The sequence below is a fragment of the Spea bombifrons genome, chromosome 1 (genome assembly GCF_027358695.1).
Source record: "Spea bombifrons isolate aSpeBom1 chromosome 1, aSpeBom1.2.pri, whole genome shotgun sequence".
Taxonomy (NCBI): Eukaryota; Metazoa; Chordata; class Amphibia; order Anura; family Pelobatidae; genus Spea; species Spea bombifrons.
The window spans coordinates 21,215,326-21,235,856 of NC_071087.1; the positions used below are offsets into that span (position 1 = coordinate 21,215,326).

Below are 20,531 nucleotides of genomic sequence, written 5' to 3' on the forward strand. Positions count from 1 at the left end.
CATACAATCACATACACACACTGGCTAACACTATATAAAAATTCACACTAACACTATACACAAAATCTGGCGCTACAACACAGTAGACATACACACTCTGGCACTATACATTTACAAATATAGACACTGACTGTAACACTGCTGAATATTTTCCTAAGTTATTGGAGTTAGAAAATAAGACTTCTCCTGGCTGCCTTTAACAAAAGGAAGTACAGTTGAGTACATTTTCAAACTACTGTATGTGCCGTAACGCTTCCATTACAGCCAATGGGTGAAACGTCAGCCTACAGCATGTATGTTAGCTGGTTGCTGCGATTGGCTTCCACTACTCCAATTGACAAAATTTGCTTTCCCTTAGGAAGTTAGGGGGGGGATGAAAAAAAAGAGTAATTTTACTTACCGTAAATTCTTTTTTCCTTAGTATAGTGTCAGTACCACGGGGTGCCGCTCTTCCTAGGGACAAGGACCTAGAAACGAAGAGGTTAAGATCCCCTTAACCCCTCCTACTCCACCTATAATAGCCCCGGCCGCCCCAATACCTCCAGTAAATACCAAGAACACAAGATAGCTTGCAAAAATTGATTTTTAATACAAAACGATAAGGGAGGGAAAGCTGTACTGACACTATACTAAGGAAAAAAGAATTTACGGTAAGTAAAATTACTCTTTTTCCTGTCATATAGTGTCAGTACCACGGGGATATAGCAAGATACCCCCTCTGGGTGGGAATACAGTCACGAGGTAACCACCTGGAGCACCTTACGCCCGAAATCAGCATCAGAGGAGGAGAAGATGTCTAGCCGGTAATGCTTGACAAACGTGTGAAAGGAAGACCAAGTGGCTGCCTTGCATATTTCTTCCGGGGATGCAGAAGACCTCTCAGCCCAGGATGTAGCCATAGCTCTGGTGGAGTGAGCAGTAACGCGAGATGAAAGAACCTGACCGCTGAGATTGTAGGTCAAGCGAATAGTGTCGGAAAGCCATCGGGATATCGTGCGCTTGGAGGCCGCCTGGCCTGTACATTGACCAAAATAATTGACAAACAATTGATCCGTAGAGCGGAAAGAAGTAGAGCGATCAATATAAATCCGTAGAGCTCTGCGGACGTCTAGAGTGTGCCAGAGCGTTTCTTCCGGAGTAGCAGGTGACGGGAAGAAGGAGGGCAAAATCAACGGTTGATTGACATTAACTTCAGATATGACCTTAGGCAAAAAAGAAGGCTTGACATACAAAACGACTTTATCTTGGTGAAAAATCGTAAATTCTGGAGCCGCGGAGAGAGCCTGAAGCTCACTGACCCTCCTTGCCGAAGTAATGGCCACCAAAAATGCCGTCTTGAGAGATAAAAACTTGCGAGACACGTCTTCTAAAGGTTCGAACGGTTCGGAGCAGAGTGCCTGAAGGACCAAGGTCAAATCCCAGGAAGGAAAATGTGCACGTCTGGGTGGTCGTTGAATTGTGACCGCCTTGAAGAAACGCCTGATGAGGACTTGTGAAGCCAATTCACACAGGAGAAAATGTCTCAAGGCTGAAACATGTCCTTTAAGGGTTGAGACAGTGAGACCCGCCGAAAAACCTTCCTGCAAAAAGTCCAGAATGGAACTCGTAGAAGGAGAGGAAAAATCCAAACCTTATGTAAGACACCAGTGGAGAAATTTCTTCCATACTCGAAGATAAATAACGGACGTAGATCTGCGTACTGAACTCAGGAGAACCTCTGTCATAGAATCGGAAATGCCTCTGCTCTGGAGGATCATCCTTGCAGAAGCCAGGCCGTCAATTTGAATCGCAGAAGAACATCCCTGGAGAGGTTGTCGTTTTCCAGAAGACGGGAGGAGACTGGCAGTTCCCATACTGAAATCGCCATACTGAGCAGCTCCGAAAACCAACTTCGATTTGGCCAATAAGGGAGAACGGCTAACACTCTGGCTTTGTCTACTCGAATTTTGAGGAGGATCCGAGGAATCATCGCTACTGGAGGAAACACATAAGCCATCTTGAAAGACCAAATCACCGACATTCCGTCTAGTAGGGGAGGATTGTTCTGCTTGTAAAGGGAGGCGAAAATTGGCAATTTGCTGTTTTGCCTGGTCGCCATAAGGTCGATATCTGGCAGGCCGAATCTCTGAACCAGGAGAGAGAAGATGCTCTTGTCCAGAGACCAGTTTGCTTGGGAGCACTGAGATCTGCTGAGATCGTCCGCCAGGCCGTTGTCCACTCCTCTGATGTGCGTTGCCGCTAAATCCTCTAGATTCCTTTGGGCCCAGAGCATGAGCTCGTCTGACAGGGCCTGGAGCTTGGGAATGCGGGTGCCACCCTGCCTGTTTATATATGAGACTGTGGTGGCATTGTCGGACTGAATTCGTACAGCTTTTCCCCGCAATCTTGGACCGAATGTCTTGAGCGCCAGGAATACAGCTTTCAGTTCCCGGAAATTTGAAGATTGAGCCTGATCGGTCAAGGACCAGCTGCCCTGACAGCAGAGGCTGTTCCAATGAGCTCCCCAGCCTACCTTGGAGGCATCCGTGGTGAGAGTGACCCATTGACGTGGCAAAAAAGATCGCCCCCGGGCGAGGCGCCCCTTTGCTTTCCACCAATTCAATCGGAGTAAGACGTGTTCGGATACCCTGAAGTTGATGTCCAGATCCTCCAGACTCCTGGACCACTGTTGAAGGATGTCCCACTGAAGGGGTCTCAATTGTGCCTTGGACCAGCTTACCGCTGGAATACAGGCCGAAAGGCTGCCCAGAATACTCATAGCCGACCTGAAGGAAAGGGTTGGATTCAGTTGTAAAAAGGAAACCTGATTCCTTACTCTTCTTATCTTTGAACGTGGGAGATGCAGCCTCAACGAGACGGAATCCACTATGAGCCCTAGAAATTGGATCTTCGTGGATGGGGTAAGGTTGGACTTCTTGTGGTTTATGATCCAACCATGTTGTTCCAAGCATCGGGTCGTAAACCTGAGATGTGACAGGAGTTCTTGAGAGGAACCTGCTTTTAGAAGCCAATCGTCCAGACAAGGGACAACTGTGATTCCCTCCTTTCGCAAAGCTGCTGCAACCGGGGTTAAAAGTTTTGTAAAAATCCGAGGAGCTGACGATAGGCCAAAAGGGAGAGAAGTGAACTGAAAGTGACGAAGCCTTGAGCCGACTCTTATGGCAAACCGGAGATATTTTCTTGAGGCTGTAGCGATTGGCACATGGAGATAGGCATCTTTTAGGTCTAACGTAACCATAAAGTCCCCTTGCCTTAAAAGGTGGGTAACAGTGAGAATGGATTCCATTCTGAAGTGACGGTAAGGAATGCAGGCGTTGACCCTCTTTAAATCCAGAATTGGACGGAAGGACCCATCCGGTTTTGAGACCAGGAAGAGACGAGAATAGACTCCCTGAAACTCCTGATTCTTTGGAACAGGCTCTATGACACCTTTTTTGAGAAGGGTAAGGCTTTCGGCAAACAGTGCTGAATTCTTCACCTGAGAAGGGTAGCACGAAATCAGGAAAAGGGGACGTGGGAGTTTGAAAAATTTTATCCTGTACCCGTCCGCAATGATCCTGAGGACCCAGGAGCTGTTGGTGGTTTGTGTCCATCTTGGCAGAAACCATTGCAAACGACCTCCAACACCGTCAGAACTTCCTGCCCTCGGGTTTCTTAGGATGTTCCTGAAACTTCCTCTCGTGTTGTTTACGAAAAGTTTGAGTCTTGAACACCGGTTGAAAAGGCCTGGAAGGTCTATACTGGAAACGTCTGTTCCATCTGTTCTTCCTATCCTGAGGAAGTGCATTTTTAGTATCAGACATATGTCTGATCAGCTCCTCCAAGGGAGACCCGAATAGCTTGGTTCTTTCGAACGGTAAATCACACAAGGGGTAGACTTTGAGGCCGTATCTGCTGCCCAAGAGCGAAGCCATAAGGCTCTTCTTGCCACGGAAGACAAACCCATATTTCGGGCCGACAGTTTAAGGCTCTCTTCTGCAGCTTCCACCAGGAAACTATTAGCCAGCTTCAGGTTCTTAAATAACTTAGACAAACCGTCATCCATAGCGTCCGACAGACTGCTTTCTAAGGACTGCAACCAGATACCTTGGGCTTTAGCCACAGATGCGCTAGATAACGCCACTTTAGTCTGGAATCCTGATGACTGGAATACTCGCCTACATGACGTCTCTGCCCTCTTATCCATAGGGTCTTTGAGACCAGCGACTTCACTAATGGGAATGGTAGTACGTTTAGAAAGTTGAGCTATCTGGACGTCTACCGAAGGGACATCTTCCCATTTCTCATCACCCTGAAGGTGAAAAAGCTGCTTAAAGTGCTTCGAGATGAAAGCTCTTTTGCCTGGATTATGCCACTCCCTATACATGAGGTTTTGCATATTAGGTAGCATAGGTAACCCTTTAGGGTGCTTAGACCGGTCTGTATCTTGAAACAGCCGTGAAACCTCTTTAACAAATTTGCGCAGTTCCTGTGGAGGAAAGCTGGACTCATCCTCTGACTCTTCACTGGAGGAAGACGAGTATGATGAAGTAGAGGCCTCTCCAGAGGACCAATCAGACTGAGGGGAAGCCGATTCCCTTTTACGTTTGTGGGATTTAGCCTTAACGGGCTCCACCGGTTTAACTGCTGCAGCTTTAAACGTTTCAAACGTTTGCGCCAGGTTGTCCTGGAACCAGCCTAAAAAAGACTGCATGTCTTTATGTTTTTCTTTTGCCAAACTCTCAGCGGAGCAGGCATTGCAAAATTTCTTTTTTGAACCATCAGGCAAAGGACAGGCACATTCAGTGCACGATAAATGTTTGGTTTTAACCACAGCCTTTTTTGGAGCAGGTGTAACACATTTCTCCTTATCTGGTGAAACCGGACCAGACATCTAACATAAAAGAGAGAGGAGAAAAAAAAAAAAAAAAAAAAATTTTTTGAAAAAATATACAGGGCAGAAGATTTGAAGGGTTAAGATTAAATCAAATCCTACCTTACAACTCCTCAATCCGTGTGGGGGGGCTGGTGACACGGAAAAACCAGTGCTGACAAGCTCCTCTGCTGTCAGACTGGGTAGCACAGGTTTAAATATGGGAAAACAATTAAGTTTTCGCGCCCTGAACCAGAGAACTGCTTCACGCATGCTCAGTAGCGTGATCAGTACTCTTGGTGGAACGCAGCGCCCTCTGGCGTGCGTTCCACCGCTGTGCGCATGCTCCAAATACTTGCCGGCATAAAACTCCGGCGGCAATGCAGTTCCGTAACGTCCGCCGATGCGGACGGTACACCTCGCTCTGCTCACCACCCGGGGAGCAATCGGAGGAATCCCCCTGGACACAACCCGTGTGCCCCACCAGAAAAAGAAGAAAAAAGGTCCGTCCCTGACAAGGGACAAGGAAGAACTGGAGGTATTGGGGCGGCCGGGGCTATTATAGGTGGAGTAGGAGGGGTTAAGGGGATCTTAACCTCTTCGTTTCTAGGTCCTTGTCCCTAGGAAGAGCGGCACCCCGTGGTACTGACACTATATGACAGGAAAAAGATATATGCATAGACCAATTTACAGGTACACTACATGACCGAAAGTATGTTGACACCTGAGCACCATACCTACATGAGCTTGTTGGACATCCCTTCCATTCATGGTCATTACTCTTTACTGGACCTGGCCTACCCTAAACCCTGAAAACAGACATTATCCCTCCTTCACTAAACTTTACAGCACACATTGTTTTCAGAGGCAGTTTGGAAATTTGTAGTGACCGATACAACGACAGGCGATTGTTTACTGCAGTATGCGCTTCAGCACACCGGGCCCCCGCTCTGTGAGTGGTCTACTGCTTTGTGGTTGGGTTGTGGTTACTCCTGGTCAATAATAGCACTTATTGGGGGGAAATCTAGCAGGGCAAGAATTTCATGAACTGGCTCGTGACAAAGGTAGCATCCTATGCCGCTTGTAAAGTCGATGAGTTCTTCAGTACGTCCCATTCTACTGCCAACAAGTTCAGTACGAGTTCTACTGCCAACGTCCATCTATGGAGATGGCAGATTATGTGCTTGATTTTAAAAATTATACTGTACCATTAGCAAGCTTAATGTGAAACTTCATGTAACCACAAATCATACGCAATGCAAGCCTGCATATTTAAACACTTGTGTTCGTCTAAGAGCTGACAATGCAATTACTTGTCAAGATCTCAGTACCACCCTCCAACTGTAAAAAAAAAACATCTGCATCATCCGACACCATCACATAATCACACTCACTTACAACCCAGGCTTTACATTTAGCTAGATTAACTCAAACAGACATTTGGATTATATTAAACAAATTAACTGATAACACTAGCCAAATAGACATAATGATGGACACATTTTTGTAGACAGTCCTGCGAGCTATAAGTAAATGTCTTTGGAGACACCTGGTTTCAAAATAAGGGCCTATTACATTTTTATGAAGCTGACATTTCTATTATCACACATCGTTTCACATATGATTGACATTACTGTTGTCAGTCGAACGACTAGATCTAGGTTCTAGATGCACTTAAGCAGGATAACATAGTAACTGAAACCTCACATTACTGCTCTCAGGTCCTACAGTCCATCAAGCTTGGGTAATAAATTAAAGGAGTATTTTTACTCGGATAACCATTACAGGTACCTATCTTTAGTTGCCACATATACCATTTATAATGGATTTCATTAAATTCAGACAACAGTATTAGTAATTATTATTGCATACAAGTATATGTACAGGGGAAGGGGGAGGTTGCCTAGAAAAGATTTAGGACTTCTTGGCAATATGTACTTTGTTACAATTGATGCCCTCAAATCATTAGTAACCCTGTAACCCTCCATACTATGTAAACTTTGTGGGGAAACCAATCTCCTACTGGCCCCTGTATTCCATTGAATATCATGTATTCCTTTGCTAGAAAAGAACAAAGTAAATACAGTCCCAAGAAAAACTAAGTGACCCCTTTGGAATTACCAGCAATAATGTATAAACTGTCTTATTATATGATATTCATCTAAGTTACAATAATGAACATAATCTGCTTTAAAGAACGCAGGAAAGTACGTGAACATTAGACTCATGACTTCAACAAAAGCTAATAGGAGTCAGGAGTTAGCAAACCTAGAGTCCACTCAATGAAAGATTATCATTCTGTGTGTGTTATTAGTTTAAGCACATTGTTTATCTATCAGATCACATTTTTTGAACTATTTAAACCAGGTTATTCCAAAGGGTTTATTCATTCTTGCCATTGTAACTGTGTTAGCGGTCATGTGATACAGAGATCAAGGACAATGAGGTTCTTATATATGCATTTGAGTAAGCAACATTAAAATAAACTCCCTATGGCTAATATACTATCTGATATGCTTCTAACATCCTATATCACGCATTATAGGTACTGCTTGTTTTTTTATGCGGTTACATTTTTTTACGGAAATAACGTGACAAGTCAGTTTCAAAGCAATCTGAAGTCAAAAATTATTTTGGTGTGTGCTACTGTATGAAATATTTAAGTTCCACCCTTGCCATGCTTGGTGGAATACTCCCCAAAATACATATACCCCACCACTTTGTTATTGCCTAATTAGACTGGTAGACCAATCAAGAGCAATATAAAAGGACAGGTTGCAGCAGGATTCAAACCCAAAACGTGGCTCTCAGAAAAGTATACAAAAGCAGAATACACAACAGGGCTGCCGGACGGTCACAACAAGCAAAAAAACGAAACAAAAAAACCTACAGCTTTACTGAATATTATACCTATGTACACAAGTTAACAAAATAAGCTTCCCAATCAGTCCTATAAATTCAGCAGCAGAGTTAGTATTATGTATGCTATCAGGTTATGCTCACCTGAAGCAGTGCAATGAACAGGAAAAATGAGTTAGCAGCTCGTCTGAACTGAGAATAGAGGAACCTTGGCAGGAACGTGATGGCATTGTACTTTGCAGTGCTGGAAAGAAGGACAAAAAGATTTAAATATGTAGTCCGATTCATCCTCTGCACATTGTTAGCGGTTGAGCAGAGGTTAATTCATGGTCATGGTGTCACCCACTTGCATTTTGCTAACATCATAAGTGTAAAGGCACACAATCATAATAAAACAATGAATAATGCATAAATGAATACAGGAGTAAAAAACTAGCGAGACTACAGATTTCGCTAGCTGGTTTTAAGGACAATGTTTTTAATTCTATACACCCAGACTCGCATTGCCTTCTACCTGCAAGTAATTCTTCATTCTGAAAGGATCCAAGTTTGCTAATGATTTTAAATAGCTTAAAAATACACTTAATTGTGCAATATTTTGTTCCATGGAACACAGCAAGAGCCAAACTGGGTCCATTATATACACCCCATCATGTCTCCGGAAAGCCCACTTACGTAAATTCGTTTTTTAAAACCCAACAGTGCATAACGTTTCCAGTTTCCCATTCTATGGTGCTTACCTGACATGGTTGTTGCAAAACTTTGTCAGCTGCGGTTGATTAATAAAAATTGTTCTTATTTCTTCTTGGTCAGCTAGAGACGTCTTCTCAGAAACATCATCAGTTTTTTCATATCCTACAAAGAAAAATGATAACAAAACATGGGATACACAGGTTAGACAGAAAGAGAGTGTATCCTTAAGGACAGAGCAGTTATCTCACTGTTTGGGAGAACAAAGTGATCTCTAATTGCTTTCTAAACCCCTTTAACCAAGCATGTGAATTGTCATTAAGAGGATACATTTTGTGATATTCCTGGTAATATTCCTGGTATTCGCTTCACAAAAAAAAAACCTAGTTTATATTTTTATTTTATGTAGGAGGTCCAACGTCAGAAGAATTTATGCAACAAAATCTGTTACACCGACATATAAACAACACTTATTTGAAATGCTATACCAACAGTGCACTCAGTGTGTTTCTCCTGAAAGAAAAGCACGAGCTGCACGATAGACAGTTCATGCAGAAAACCGGAATCCTTAATCTCACCTAAAACTCACCTGTGTACTTAATCACTCCCCGTGTCCCAGCAAGAACATTACACATCTCTTCTTAAATACTCTTCCGTTAGAGATAACAATGGATATCGTTTGAATAGCATTTGAGCTGATTAAGGGTAAAACACAATGTTTTATGATACGTCTGTATCGCGTCATTGGATTTAGCCATCTACCTGCCAGCTTTCACTTATTTCCATAAAGAAGCTGCTGTTAAATCTACTCAGAACTTGGTCTTGTCTTTCAGGATAGCCATATGAATATCCATGCATGTCTATTATCTAAATTCCTTCACTACAATAGCCTCTACCAAACGCTCAGTAAACACGGTTGATGTATTTATTGATACATACATACACACACGCACACTTTCCTGTGCTTTATGACAATGTTTTCTGGGATAAATAAAGCCAAACTGTTTCACAAACCCTGTCTCTGCTAACTTTTGTCAGAAGCTCTATGCCTCTGTTGCTCACAAGCTGTCACTTCTTTTCCGCATTAAGGCTGGGTTTAATAACGAAAGCAGCGACACTTTGCTATGCCACTAGCTAGACAGGCTAGACTGGTATGTCACGAGACGCACAGGGGAAGGGGAACGGAAAGGACATAAGTTTAGTACTGATAAGAGAGGTCAACATAGTTTGCCCTACATGCCTCTGTGGTGAAACAGCCCTCTTAACCCCCAAAAAATAACGAGGTGTCCTTCATTTACTGTACCCACGCAAATAGTTTTTTTTTTTTTTTAAAAAAAAGAACAAGAAGGGGTTCCTTTAGGTACATTTTTTTGATCATATCATCAAAAACTTACAAAAAATAACAAACGTAAAAAAAATTAAAAAAAAAAAAAAAAAAAAGACTGCTAAAAAGGTTCTAATATTTGTCCTGCGTTTGGAAATACCCAAAAGCTTTTTGCTTTTTTACAAGTTATAGGGCAATATGTACAAGTGGCGTGTTGCTATTTCAAAACCATTTTTTTATTAATCTGGTCATACTAAACCCACATCCATTTTGGGACATCTTTAAGCCGGCCAAATCAATTTACCCTCATCAAACCATATATGTTTGGAAACTAGACACCCCAGGGTGTTTCGAATGCTGATATTTTAACCCTTTACATGCACTAATTTTACCACCAGCTCTTGCCAAAGTTGGTAGTCGTAATTTTTGGTGTTTCCCCCCCCCCCCACATACATTGTATTTCCGGTATGAATTTACAGCTCCTGGTATACGTTACTGCAAAACACCACCCCAATATGTGTTCAACATATTGAGTACAACATCTCTTGAATACAGTGATACCACCCATGCGAATGTTGTTCATGTTCGGAGGCTAAAAAGGTCACATTTGGAAGGTGTACATTTTTTTGGAATTTTGACATCTGGTCAGCATGCACCATGTCCTATATGGGGCATCTTTGAAGTCGGCCAATTCAATTAACCCCATCAAACCATATATTTCTGAAACCTAGACAACCCAAGGTATTTCAAATGCTTGTATTCTAACTCTTTCCATACTGTAATTTTTGGGAAGATACAGCACCAATTTTAGGACTTGCTTAATAAAACAACTGGATGGTTCCCCTCACAGTGACATGACTAGAGAATTATTTTTACTTGTTACTAAAGAGACCTTACTGATAGAAAGGTGTCAGAACACACAGAGCATCGCAGTTTGTTGCATATGGGGTCGCATATCCACAGACCAGTTAGGGTGCCGATGCTGACCCCTGTCCAGGCGTCACCTCACAACTTACAGGACTTAAAAGATCTGCTGCTAACGTCTTGGTGCCAGATACTACAGCAGGTCTGGTGGAGTCTATGCCTCGACGGGTCAGGGCTGTTTTGGCAGCAAAAGGGGGACCTAAACAATACTAGGCAGGTTGTCATGTTATGGTGATAACACATAGATATATACACATATACATACATATATATATTATATACATATATATATACACATACATACATACATACATACATATATATACACACACAAGCTCTCTTTTAGCCAGTGGCCACTGCTATATCTTTTTTTTTTTTCCCTCGGGTCAGCAGCGGCAATTGTTTGTGCGGGGTGGAGCTTTTCTGGATAGCCCCACTCATGAGGCTACCAGGAAAGTTGTGCTGACGTCGATAGCAGCGAAAACGCAGCAACTGCAGTCATTTTAAAGAAGCCCGTACATGTACAGACATTGTCACAAACGCATCGCACTTGGTGCCTGTACATGAATGGGCTATGTTGCAAAAGGGTTAATAAACATGAATCCACGGTGATGAATGCCTTACGCAGGAGTGTTAAACTTTTTAACATTCCACTTTATCACGTTTAACCCCTTAATGACAAAGCCCGTACATGTACGGGCTCAAAATGCATTGTTTTCAATGGGTTTAGAGACCGCCCATTGTCCTTAAGGGGATAATGAAGAGTTAACCTCAATGTGTACCTCATGCAAGGAGTGCCGAGTTATAATGCATAGTTAAATCAGTGAGATAACATTCTACACCTTTCTCCACTACTTCATGCCAACTTTTGCAGGAAAAGCAAAAGTTTTGTACCTATAGCAGGGCTCGACAAATCCCAGGCGCCAGGTTGCCATGGCGACTGATAATTTTGTCCTGGCGGCCGAAAATAATCCCCGCAGGGGCCGCACTGCTTAGCTGTGCGTTGCTCTTAATATGCAAGTAGCGTCTCTTGTGCTGGAGTGGCCACAGGAAGCAGGAAACCAGAGGAGTCACATGACTGCTCTGTTCCTCCTCCCAGTGGGCGGGACAAGAGACGTTCGTGCAGAGAGACAGAGATAGAAGCAGCAGGGCCCCTATGGAAGTCTGCGTGTGAGAGATCTGCAGTGCAGGTAAGGGGGTGAAGGAGGGTGCATGAGTGAGTATATGAATGAGTGTGTGTGATAGCATGGTTGTATAAGTGGGGGGAGGAGCATGGCACATGGGGCTCTAAGTGATGTGCAGCATCAATACACAAGGGGGGGGGGCAGCAAGCCAGGTTTCAGCATGTACTCCTATTATGCCAAGTCAGCCAGTACATGCTGGAACCTGGGCAGGACTGTGATTGGTGTTAACAATCAATAATTCGAGATTGAGTGCTGGGGCAAAGTGTGAGACTGAGTGTTGGGGCAAAGTGTGAGACTGAGTGCTGGGGCAAAGTGTGGGTGCAAAGTGTGAGTGTTTGGGCAAAGTCTGGGTGCAGGGCAAAGTGTGGGTGCAGGGCAAAGTGCTGGGGCAAAGTGTGAGACTGAGTGCTGGGGCAAAGTGTGGGTGCAGGGCAAAGTGCTGGGGCAAAGTGTGAGACTGGGTGCTGGGGCAAAGTGTGGGTGCTGGGGCAAAGTTTGAGACTCAGTGCTGGGCAAAGTGTGGGTGTAGGGCAAAGTGCTAGAGCAAAGTGTGGGTGCTGGGGCAAAGTGTGGGTGCTGGGGCAAAAAAAGTCCTGGCTCCTAACTTTTTTAGCTGGCTCCTAGATTTATAACAAATTTGTCAAGCCCTGACCTATAGGACGTACTACTAGTTCCTCTAAACAGTGGCCTAGATGTAATAGCGCATTCTATAGAAAATAGCCCATGTTCTTTGTAAGACTTTTTAATAGTTTTTTGAAAATATAATTTTGGAAACTAACAGGTATGCCACAAAATATCTGGCTATAGTACCAACCAAAACTTATCCTACTATAAAAGCTCTGGCACCCCACTGACCTTACGGATATCAAAAAACATTTGAGCACTAACCCTATTGATGGGGATTATTTATAAAAAAAAAATAAAAACATTCCATCTTACTAGAGCAAATATCCAGTTTTAGTAAACCCCTTTTCCCACAGATATCACGAACAGTAACACACAAGCATTTATGGGGGGGGGGGGCGCGCAACTCATTTTACAGCAAAATTTGGGCATTTATACATATTTGTTTTTATACATGTTGAGCTAGTTTTAAAAATATTGTATCAAAAGAAAACACTCCCTTTCCCAGAAATAAACTGCATATAATTAGTGAGGGTGCATGAAACAAATCCCTCAGTCACCAAGGGGATACAATGTATAGTGGATAATTTAAAATGTTCAACTGCCCTGGAAGCCTCAAGAAAGGTTTCAATGACAAAATGAAATAATTTACACCACAAACCCATAACTGAGAAGATGCCCCCGCATAATGCTGACACAGCAGTATTAACAATCATAAGGATTGTGAACTCTAATAAGACAGCTTGTGTTTGGCATTCATCAACATAAGGCGAGCGCAAAGATTTTCCAACAAAGACACCGCTTTATGGTAGCAGCTGATTTAAATATTTTTACACTTCAGATCGGAAACATTGTAAGCCAGAGATCTTCTCCGTTACATTAAGCATCATAAAGTGATAAGCAGCCGAGCGCATCCAAAAGATGCAGGGAAAGTTCTGCCAGCCAGCGCCTTCTTATTCCTCCTCTGTATTACAATATTTGTCTGTGCGTTTGACATTTATTTCCACAACTCCATAACACGGTCGTCTTGCTTATTATCTTTCCGTGCAATGAAAGGGAATGCTGAGAGGCTCTGGCATTAGATTTGCAGCAAATGCTGGAACGGCGTAAGAGACGGCACAATACATTACAGCGCCTGACAGAGGAGATGGTCCTAGCAGTCACATGAACAGCATCTCCCTCAGCGGGCAGGCGCTTTCATCCCTTCAATGAAAAGCAAATTATTATTTTAACATCAACAAAGCCAACAGGAACCTCATTCCTCTGCCATTCCAAACACAGCGGAGACAGTTACATGTAATACGAATATTAGGTGTCCAGCTAATGCCATCATTTTTCAATGCATTGTTTAGTTTATTCTGATTTATTTAATTAGCTCTATTATAGCATTTCCCCCAAAGGGGCAGTTTATGGAATCCCATGCAGATTATTCCTCGTGTTTCATGATCTCCGGCGTAAAGTGTGTAATTTAATCCAGCCCAAAAAGGACATTATAAACGGGGCTATGTCTGCATTTAGATAAAGTAAAACTCTTGCACCAGGGATTAGAAGAACCAGGAGGATGTAAGCAAGGTTACTATCATAAATACCGACAGTAAAGCAATGATAATCAGAGTGTTCAAACATTACTGATAAGCTAAACAATAGTAAAAAGTAACTGTCCATCTACATCTTATCTCTGACCTTTAACCCCATGACCCTTATACAACATCATCACAGCTTCTAAGCTAAAACCAGATTTGCCCACCCAATACAAAACAGATACTCACACTTTTGATTACAACAACTGAAGTAACCAAATCATAAAATAATAATAATAATAATAATTAGCATAATTAAAAAACACAGATCCACAGCATTAGTTCGGCCAGATATCAGCATTCCCAGATGTGTGCCAGAGATACACGTAAGACATTTGTCACTAAAACACTCTTGGCATTTTAAAATTGCCAGCAATGTCATCAATTATCATATTAAACTAGAAGTTTTGTTTGTTTTTTTGCCTGGATTTCTACTCATTTGCTTTATTGTAGAAAGGTGAGCCCATTATGTTACTTTTGTGTATATTTAAAGGAGTTCATTTGTTTACTCTAATAAGCTTTGATCCTGTAAGCACACAGCCTGTCTTTACATTTGAAGCCAATTCATTGTAGTCAGGAGGAAAGCAAACAGCCATTAACTGTATAGTGACGGACATCCATGCGGCTCGCTGCCCAAAGAGTAGTTGCGTCTGGGTAATAAGGACACGTGCGTTCAGAGTTTGGTGTGTCCTTACAAATGTATACAGCACCCTATGCATTACGTACACATATACACAAATAACACCAAAGGAATTTGTCAGTCTGGATACGTGCCAACAATATATGTAACCATTAATCAAATAAAATCAGGGGGGGACACACACCAATTTATAGTATAAACACATATCTCATGTGAATTTACCTTACAGTTTAGCACAAGTAACACTTTAAACAAACCTGCCTTTCCAAACTATTATACTCCCTCAAAAACCACACATATTTATATATATTTACACGTGTGTGTATATTACATTATAACAGTATGAGATAACGTTACATTAAACAAAACACCATGCAGCAGTTGTAAATATTGAGGTGCGATAGCGGCAGGGGGGGTTGGGATTTGATGAGCACAATAAACATACATACAATACGTACAAACTCTATGCCCAATACTACGGGGCTCGCTAAATGTCTTACATTATTTAGGTTGACCCCCAAAGTGCTTCTGCTGCAGGAAGACCTTGTCCGGCCCTAAATAATATATAGACGCTTCGCCTTTTATTAACCACTTCAGGCCTGGACATTTTTATGACCCTAAGGACCAAATTGTTTTGTCATTTTTAACATATGTTTGTTAAACCTTGATTCCCCTTTTCATAGTCAATGAACGCACATAAATTATACAGAGGTAGTTTTGTTCTGGGAAGTAGGGCCTTCTTGTAAAACCATAGAAATACATAAAACATAATTAGATAAAAACTAAAATAGAAAAATCTCATTTTGGCAATCTTTCTTGAATTTTTGGAATTTTACATGAATATACTGTAGGTGACACAATCTGAACAACTAAAATAACAGAAAAAGGACACATTTGGTAGAAAGAAGCATTTGACTAAAGATGTCGGTATTCTTAATTGGTGATTATGCATAAAAATAGAAGAAAGGAAGGAAAATAGGATTCAATAAACATTTGTGTTTCTTATGTACCATTTTGGTGCTTCACTCAGACCAGAATGAATGGCTTAGTACCACTACTAGATCATTCTAGTATCCATTCATTTCTACACACATTTGGGTAAAAGTTAGTAGCCTGGCACACAAATGTGGGAGCCAGGATGAGGTAACACCTGTAGAGTTCCACATAAAATGTCAAAAAAAAAAGTTAAAAGAAAAAAAATAAGCAGGAGTCATAGCTCTCTACTGGTATTTACCAAGACCCGTGTGACAGTCTACTGCCAGGGTTACCTACAGAGGGTCATACTGTGAATAAGGATAACCACATAGAAAAAGATATTAGAGCAACTCAACAGAGAACAAACTGTGGTTTAATACCCTGCCTTATAGTGCATCCCTGCATCCGAGTGTCAAATTGTAGCTCAGTTGCGGCATTACAGAGGAAAATTCTCTATTAACATATCAGTCTCATCCTGCACATAGATTCTAGAACCGGAATGCGAGGTAAATTTCCTCTACACGAGGGAATCAACAACATCAGACGCAGGTTTTCTATCTTTATGGGCAGTTGGTATCGCTTTAGGAGCAAGTGTAAAAGTGTAGACGTGGATCTCCTCACTAACTTTAGCCTAGAGGGATACCAACTGCACTCAATTGAGGATGCCCATAAAGGCCAAACATTTTGTCAGGGGGTTGTTGGTTACCTCATGCAGAGGAAGATTGCCTTGGATTTTGGTCTTGGACTGCCCTTGTGGTCAGGATCAGACTGATGGACATGGAGCTTTTTCCTCTATAATGGCAAAACTGAGCTAAAACATGAGAAGCTTCATTTACTTCCTACTGTTTTATAGATTTGATATTTCAGAGAGAAGATTTATGTTCTCTTTCTCTGATAAGCTTAGCAAGTACACTGCAGAGACTCTTTAGGCCAACAAACTTCACAGATAATCTGATATAGAAAGGACTAAAACTGGGTGAATATTTTAAATCAGGAACTTTAATCTATTGTGACTGTACAGTAATTGGTTTAAACGTAACAGGACCAATGAAGACAGCTGTACTTTTCATTCAGGAATCTCAAGGCAGATGACTTTACTAATGATATTTATAGAACAGAAGATTCATTACCTTCTTTCCCTTTACTATTGCTGCATCACGTTAAATACATACCGTGTATTTAATTTGGAGCAACCACATGTCCATGCCTGATTTACCCCTTCTGGGTTAAGTCTACCTCCCTGATATGCATCAATATTCCTAATTCCATAGCAGATCTGTCCGTATAATGTGTAAAAGTTATACAAGGAGAGGAGCTCACAACCTAAAAAGCATAACATTCAGATTCCCAGGTTGCTGCTAGAATAATAATGACCAATAAGTACATCTATCTAAGGCACAAATATCGGAGATTCCGTCACACTGTTTGGCCACTATGTCAAAGTACCCCAAGTATGGCGAGTCCTATCCAATTTTTCACAACTATCCTGCATTCCAAGGAGCAGTCAGTGGGACTCATTTTAACCCAAATAAGCAACTTTAAGCCTTAATGGGGCACCTGTGTGGCAAGAGAACCTGGTCAGAACCTGCAAATATACGTAACGTTTTGCTGCATTTTCTTGTTGAGACCTCTTAATCCTGTCTGTATTCACTGCTAAACCTGCCCAACTCTGATATCACAGAAGGAACATTAACTTTAAGGTCTTCCAGAAGGTAGCTATGAAGATTTTAAGAGGCTCCCTAGGAGGAACAGCACTTAGGTACATGCCTTCCATCACAACACACTTTAGTGCACCATAAATGTTTTTGGATGCAAATACAATTAGTGATTCCTCAGAATCCTTTCTATGCATACGCACCGTTTTCCAAGATTTTTGGCTTGGTTACGAGTGTGCATGTGAGTATATTCATCGCCAACCAGTTCCAGCTCTAGCTGTTTTTAGATATCCAGGGGTCCTAAGAAGACCCCCCACACACACATGGATGTGGAAGAAACCCCACTGTGTCTAGCAGCCAAAACGTGCAAATCTTGGAGAGAGGAGGGAATGGAGGTCTGGAGCTGCAGTGTCTTCAGAAGGCGAGGTTTTTTTTTGTTATGTTAAGAATGTAGTTAAAGTACTTTTTACATACTTTACTGTCCATTCATAGCTTTCAGAGCATGCATAGTAGGTTGTCCCTCCCTTCCATAATAATGTTCACAATCCTTAAATATAGAGTCCATGGACATGTCACTATTGGCCAAAGGGTTCTAGTATCTTGGGGAACTGGTGCAAACTCCAAAAAACTCCTGATTCCTTGATTGCACTAGGAGACACAATTATGTTGGCATTGTTGCATTGAGAAATTGACTAAAATTAATGGGAGTAGCAGCAGCAGCCAATCACGTGTATGCTCAGATAGTTTACCTGCACCGGGCTGTGGCTACTCCGAGTGAATTCAGCGTCATTCACTTTAATGGGAGTGCTGCCAATCTCAGCTGCCCCCTTCACTTTAATGGGAGTGCTGCCAATCTCAGCTGCCCCCTTCACTTTAATAGGAGTGCTGCCAATCTCAGCTGCCCCCTTCACTTTAATGGGAGTGCTGCCAATCTCAGCTGCCCCCTTCACTTTAATAGGAGTGCTGCCAATCCCCGCTGCCCCCTTCACTTTAATGGGAGTGCTGCCAATCTCAGCTGCCCCCTTCACTTTAATAGGAGTGCTGCCAATCTCAGCTGCCCCCTTCACTTTAATGGGAGTGCTGCCAATCTCAGCTGCCCCCTTCACTTTAATAGGAGTGCTGCCAATCCCCGCTGCCCCCTTCACTTTAATGGGAGTGCTGCCAATCTCAGCTGCCCCCTTCACTTTAATAGGAGTGCTGCCAATCTCAGCTGCCCCCTTCACTTTAATGGGAGTGCTGCCAATCTCAGCTGCCCCCTTCACTTTAATGGGAGTGCTGCCAATCTCAGCTGCCCTTCACTTCAGTGCTACGGCATACGCAGGAAACTCACATACACTTCCTGCTTTCAGTACGAGCAGCCGGAGAGGAGGAAATGTTTCCTGACATTGTTTTCTGTGTTCACCTTTCTAATTTGTGCAAACAGATAAGAATTATTTAAAACTACTTTATTTTTATAGCACACTGTACTAGATAAAGCTTTTGTGATAATACTGATTGTGTAATACCCTCAGTCAGGGAGTCAGCAAAAGAATACGTTTTTTAATCTGAGATTTTAGCACTCGGAGAATGTGGCTATAAACACACCAATAAAACACACACACACAGAGAGTCACTTATAAAGTTAGGGCACCTCGTAAAACTGACATTACAATTAAATTTTTAATTATTTTTTAGGCACAAGATCCAAGGGTGTTTTAACACGGGCTTTCCACGTGTGGTACAGTTCCTGCCCACTCAGCACAAACTGGTAAGAGGGGATCAGTACATTACTCTCATTGTGACAATAATGGTAATTAAAAGCAAAAATGGTATCTACTAGCATATGGATGGCAAAGGCAACTTTTGACACAAACCTGCACTTAAATCAATAAAGAATTCAGATAAGTGTTCTGACTCTACCAGCTGTGTGCATTGTATTGGTAAAGCAATTACTGTGCATGACTGTGTGCCACCACCACCACATGCAATGGTGTATTCTCTGGCTTTCATACAAGCCATATTTGTCATTAAAGGGATACTGCAGCTATCATACACCCTGTAATGCATATGATTGTTGCATGGCCCCTTTAACATTTTAGTGGTGTGTTTTGTAAATACATGTCATCATTTTGCACAACATTGCAAGAGGAGACTATTCAGACCCCTGTGTGCATCAGCGATGAGCGCTCCTATTGATTTCAACGGGAACATCTTCCTGTCACTGATTGGCTGCTTAAAAGTAGCCAATCGGTAGCTAGAATCAGACAACAGAGGAGGATGGAAGCTGCAGCTTCTTCTTTACTCCACCTAATTTCTATGCCCTACTCAACACACACTTCAGGTGTTCTAAAATCCCCTACATCGACCAAGATTTGTCCCCATCATCCCTAGGAAGCTGCCTAATATTACAATTACTACATTATTAAATAGGCACTGATGATATTGACGCACTGGATATTCTGTAGCCTATATGGAACAACAAACCAGGGATAGTGACTTTGCAACTCCGTCACCTTAATGTTATGCAAGTGTTATTAGAAGCTTTTCGTAAGAGGCGTTAGTGGTCACCTCGCAGTATTAACGAAGGCTATGTGTATCTGAGAGGTGGGGTAGAAACATGTAAATACTTTATGGGATTTAAAGTGCAGGAAGCAAGTGTATTTCAAACGTTAGAATAAGAGGCCACCGTCTAAAACTGGAGGGTAAGATGCTTATGTCATGTATGTTAGTTTTACTTTAAGAAGTGGTTGGTAGACAAATGGAACAGCCTCCCATCAGAAGTGGTAGAGGCTAAGATAGCAAGGAAATTTAAACATGCATGGGATAGTTATAAAGCTAACCTAACTAACAACAGAACAAGGACTGATTAAGTCTCTACATCAGGAAAATGCTCTTAATCAGTCATCAAATGTATGTATGAATGGGTCTTAATGACCCCTCCTCATAGGATTGTAGGCTATAGAGGGAATGCCTGAAACGACTGCACTGAAGAGAGCGTATCTGACTCCATCTGAAATTGTGCTGTGTGGATTAGATCACCGCTTTGCAGCAATACAATGGTGCAGCACCAGCCTTGCCACAGCAACGTAGCAGGAAAGCAAAATGCATTCCCTTAACAAACAATAACAACACCTAGAATGTAAAACAAGTATTTCCAGTAACATTTAGCAGCTATGCTGGGAATTTACCTATGGAGTGGTTCAATGAACATATGCACGCTCAGGCTGCAATTTACTAAATAGGTT

General features: G+C 42.1%; 1 protein-coding gene and 1 long non-coding RNA gene across 6 annotated transcripts in view; both read right to left on the reverse strand.

Moving 5' to 3' along the window:
* ATP8A1 (ATPase phospholipid transporting 8A1) overlaps window positions 1-20,531 on the reverse strand; it is a 90,172-nt gene that overhangs the window by 67,552 nt on the left and 2,089 nt on the right. For all 5 annotated transcript variants that reach the window (XM_053458412.1, XM_053458415.1, XM_053458410.1 and 2 more), the window contains exons 3-4: window positions 8,452-8,566; window positions 7,856-7,955 (exon numbers count right to left, since the gene is read on the reverse strand). In XM_053458412.1, the coding sequence (XP_053314387.1) occupies window positions 7,856-7,955; window positions 8,452-8,566 (215 nt within the window). The remainder of the gene's footprint in view (window positions 1-7,855; window positions 7,956-8,451; window positions 8,567-20,531) is intronic.
* On the reverse strand, window positions 4,745-5,092 carry LOC128482107 (uncharacterized). The gene is made up of 2 exons (XR_008351006.1): window positions 4,976-5,092; window positions 4,745-4,873 (listed from the first exon to the last, which is right to left on the reverse strand). It is a non-coding gene; the product is annotated as an uncharacterized LOC128482107 (long non-coding RNA).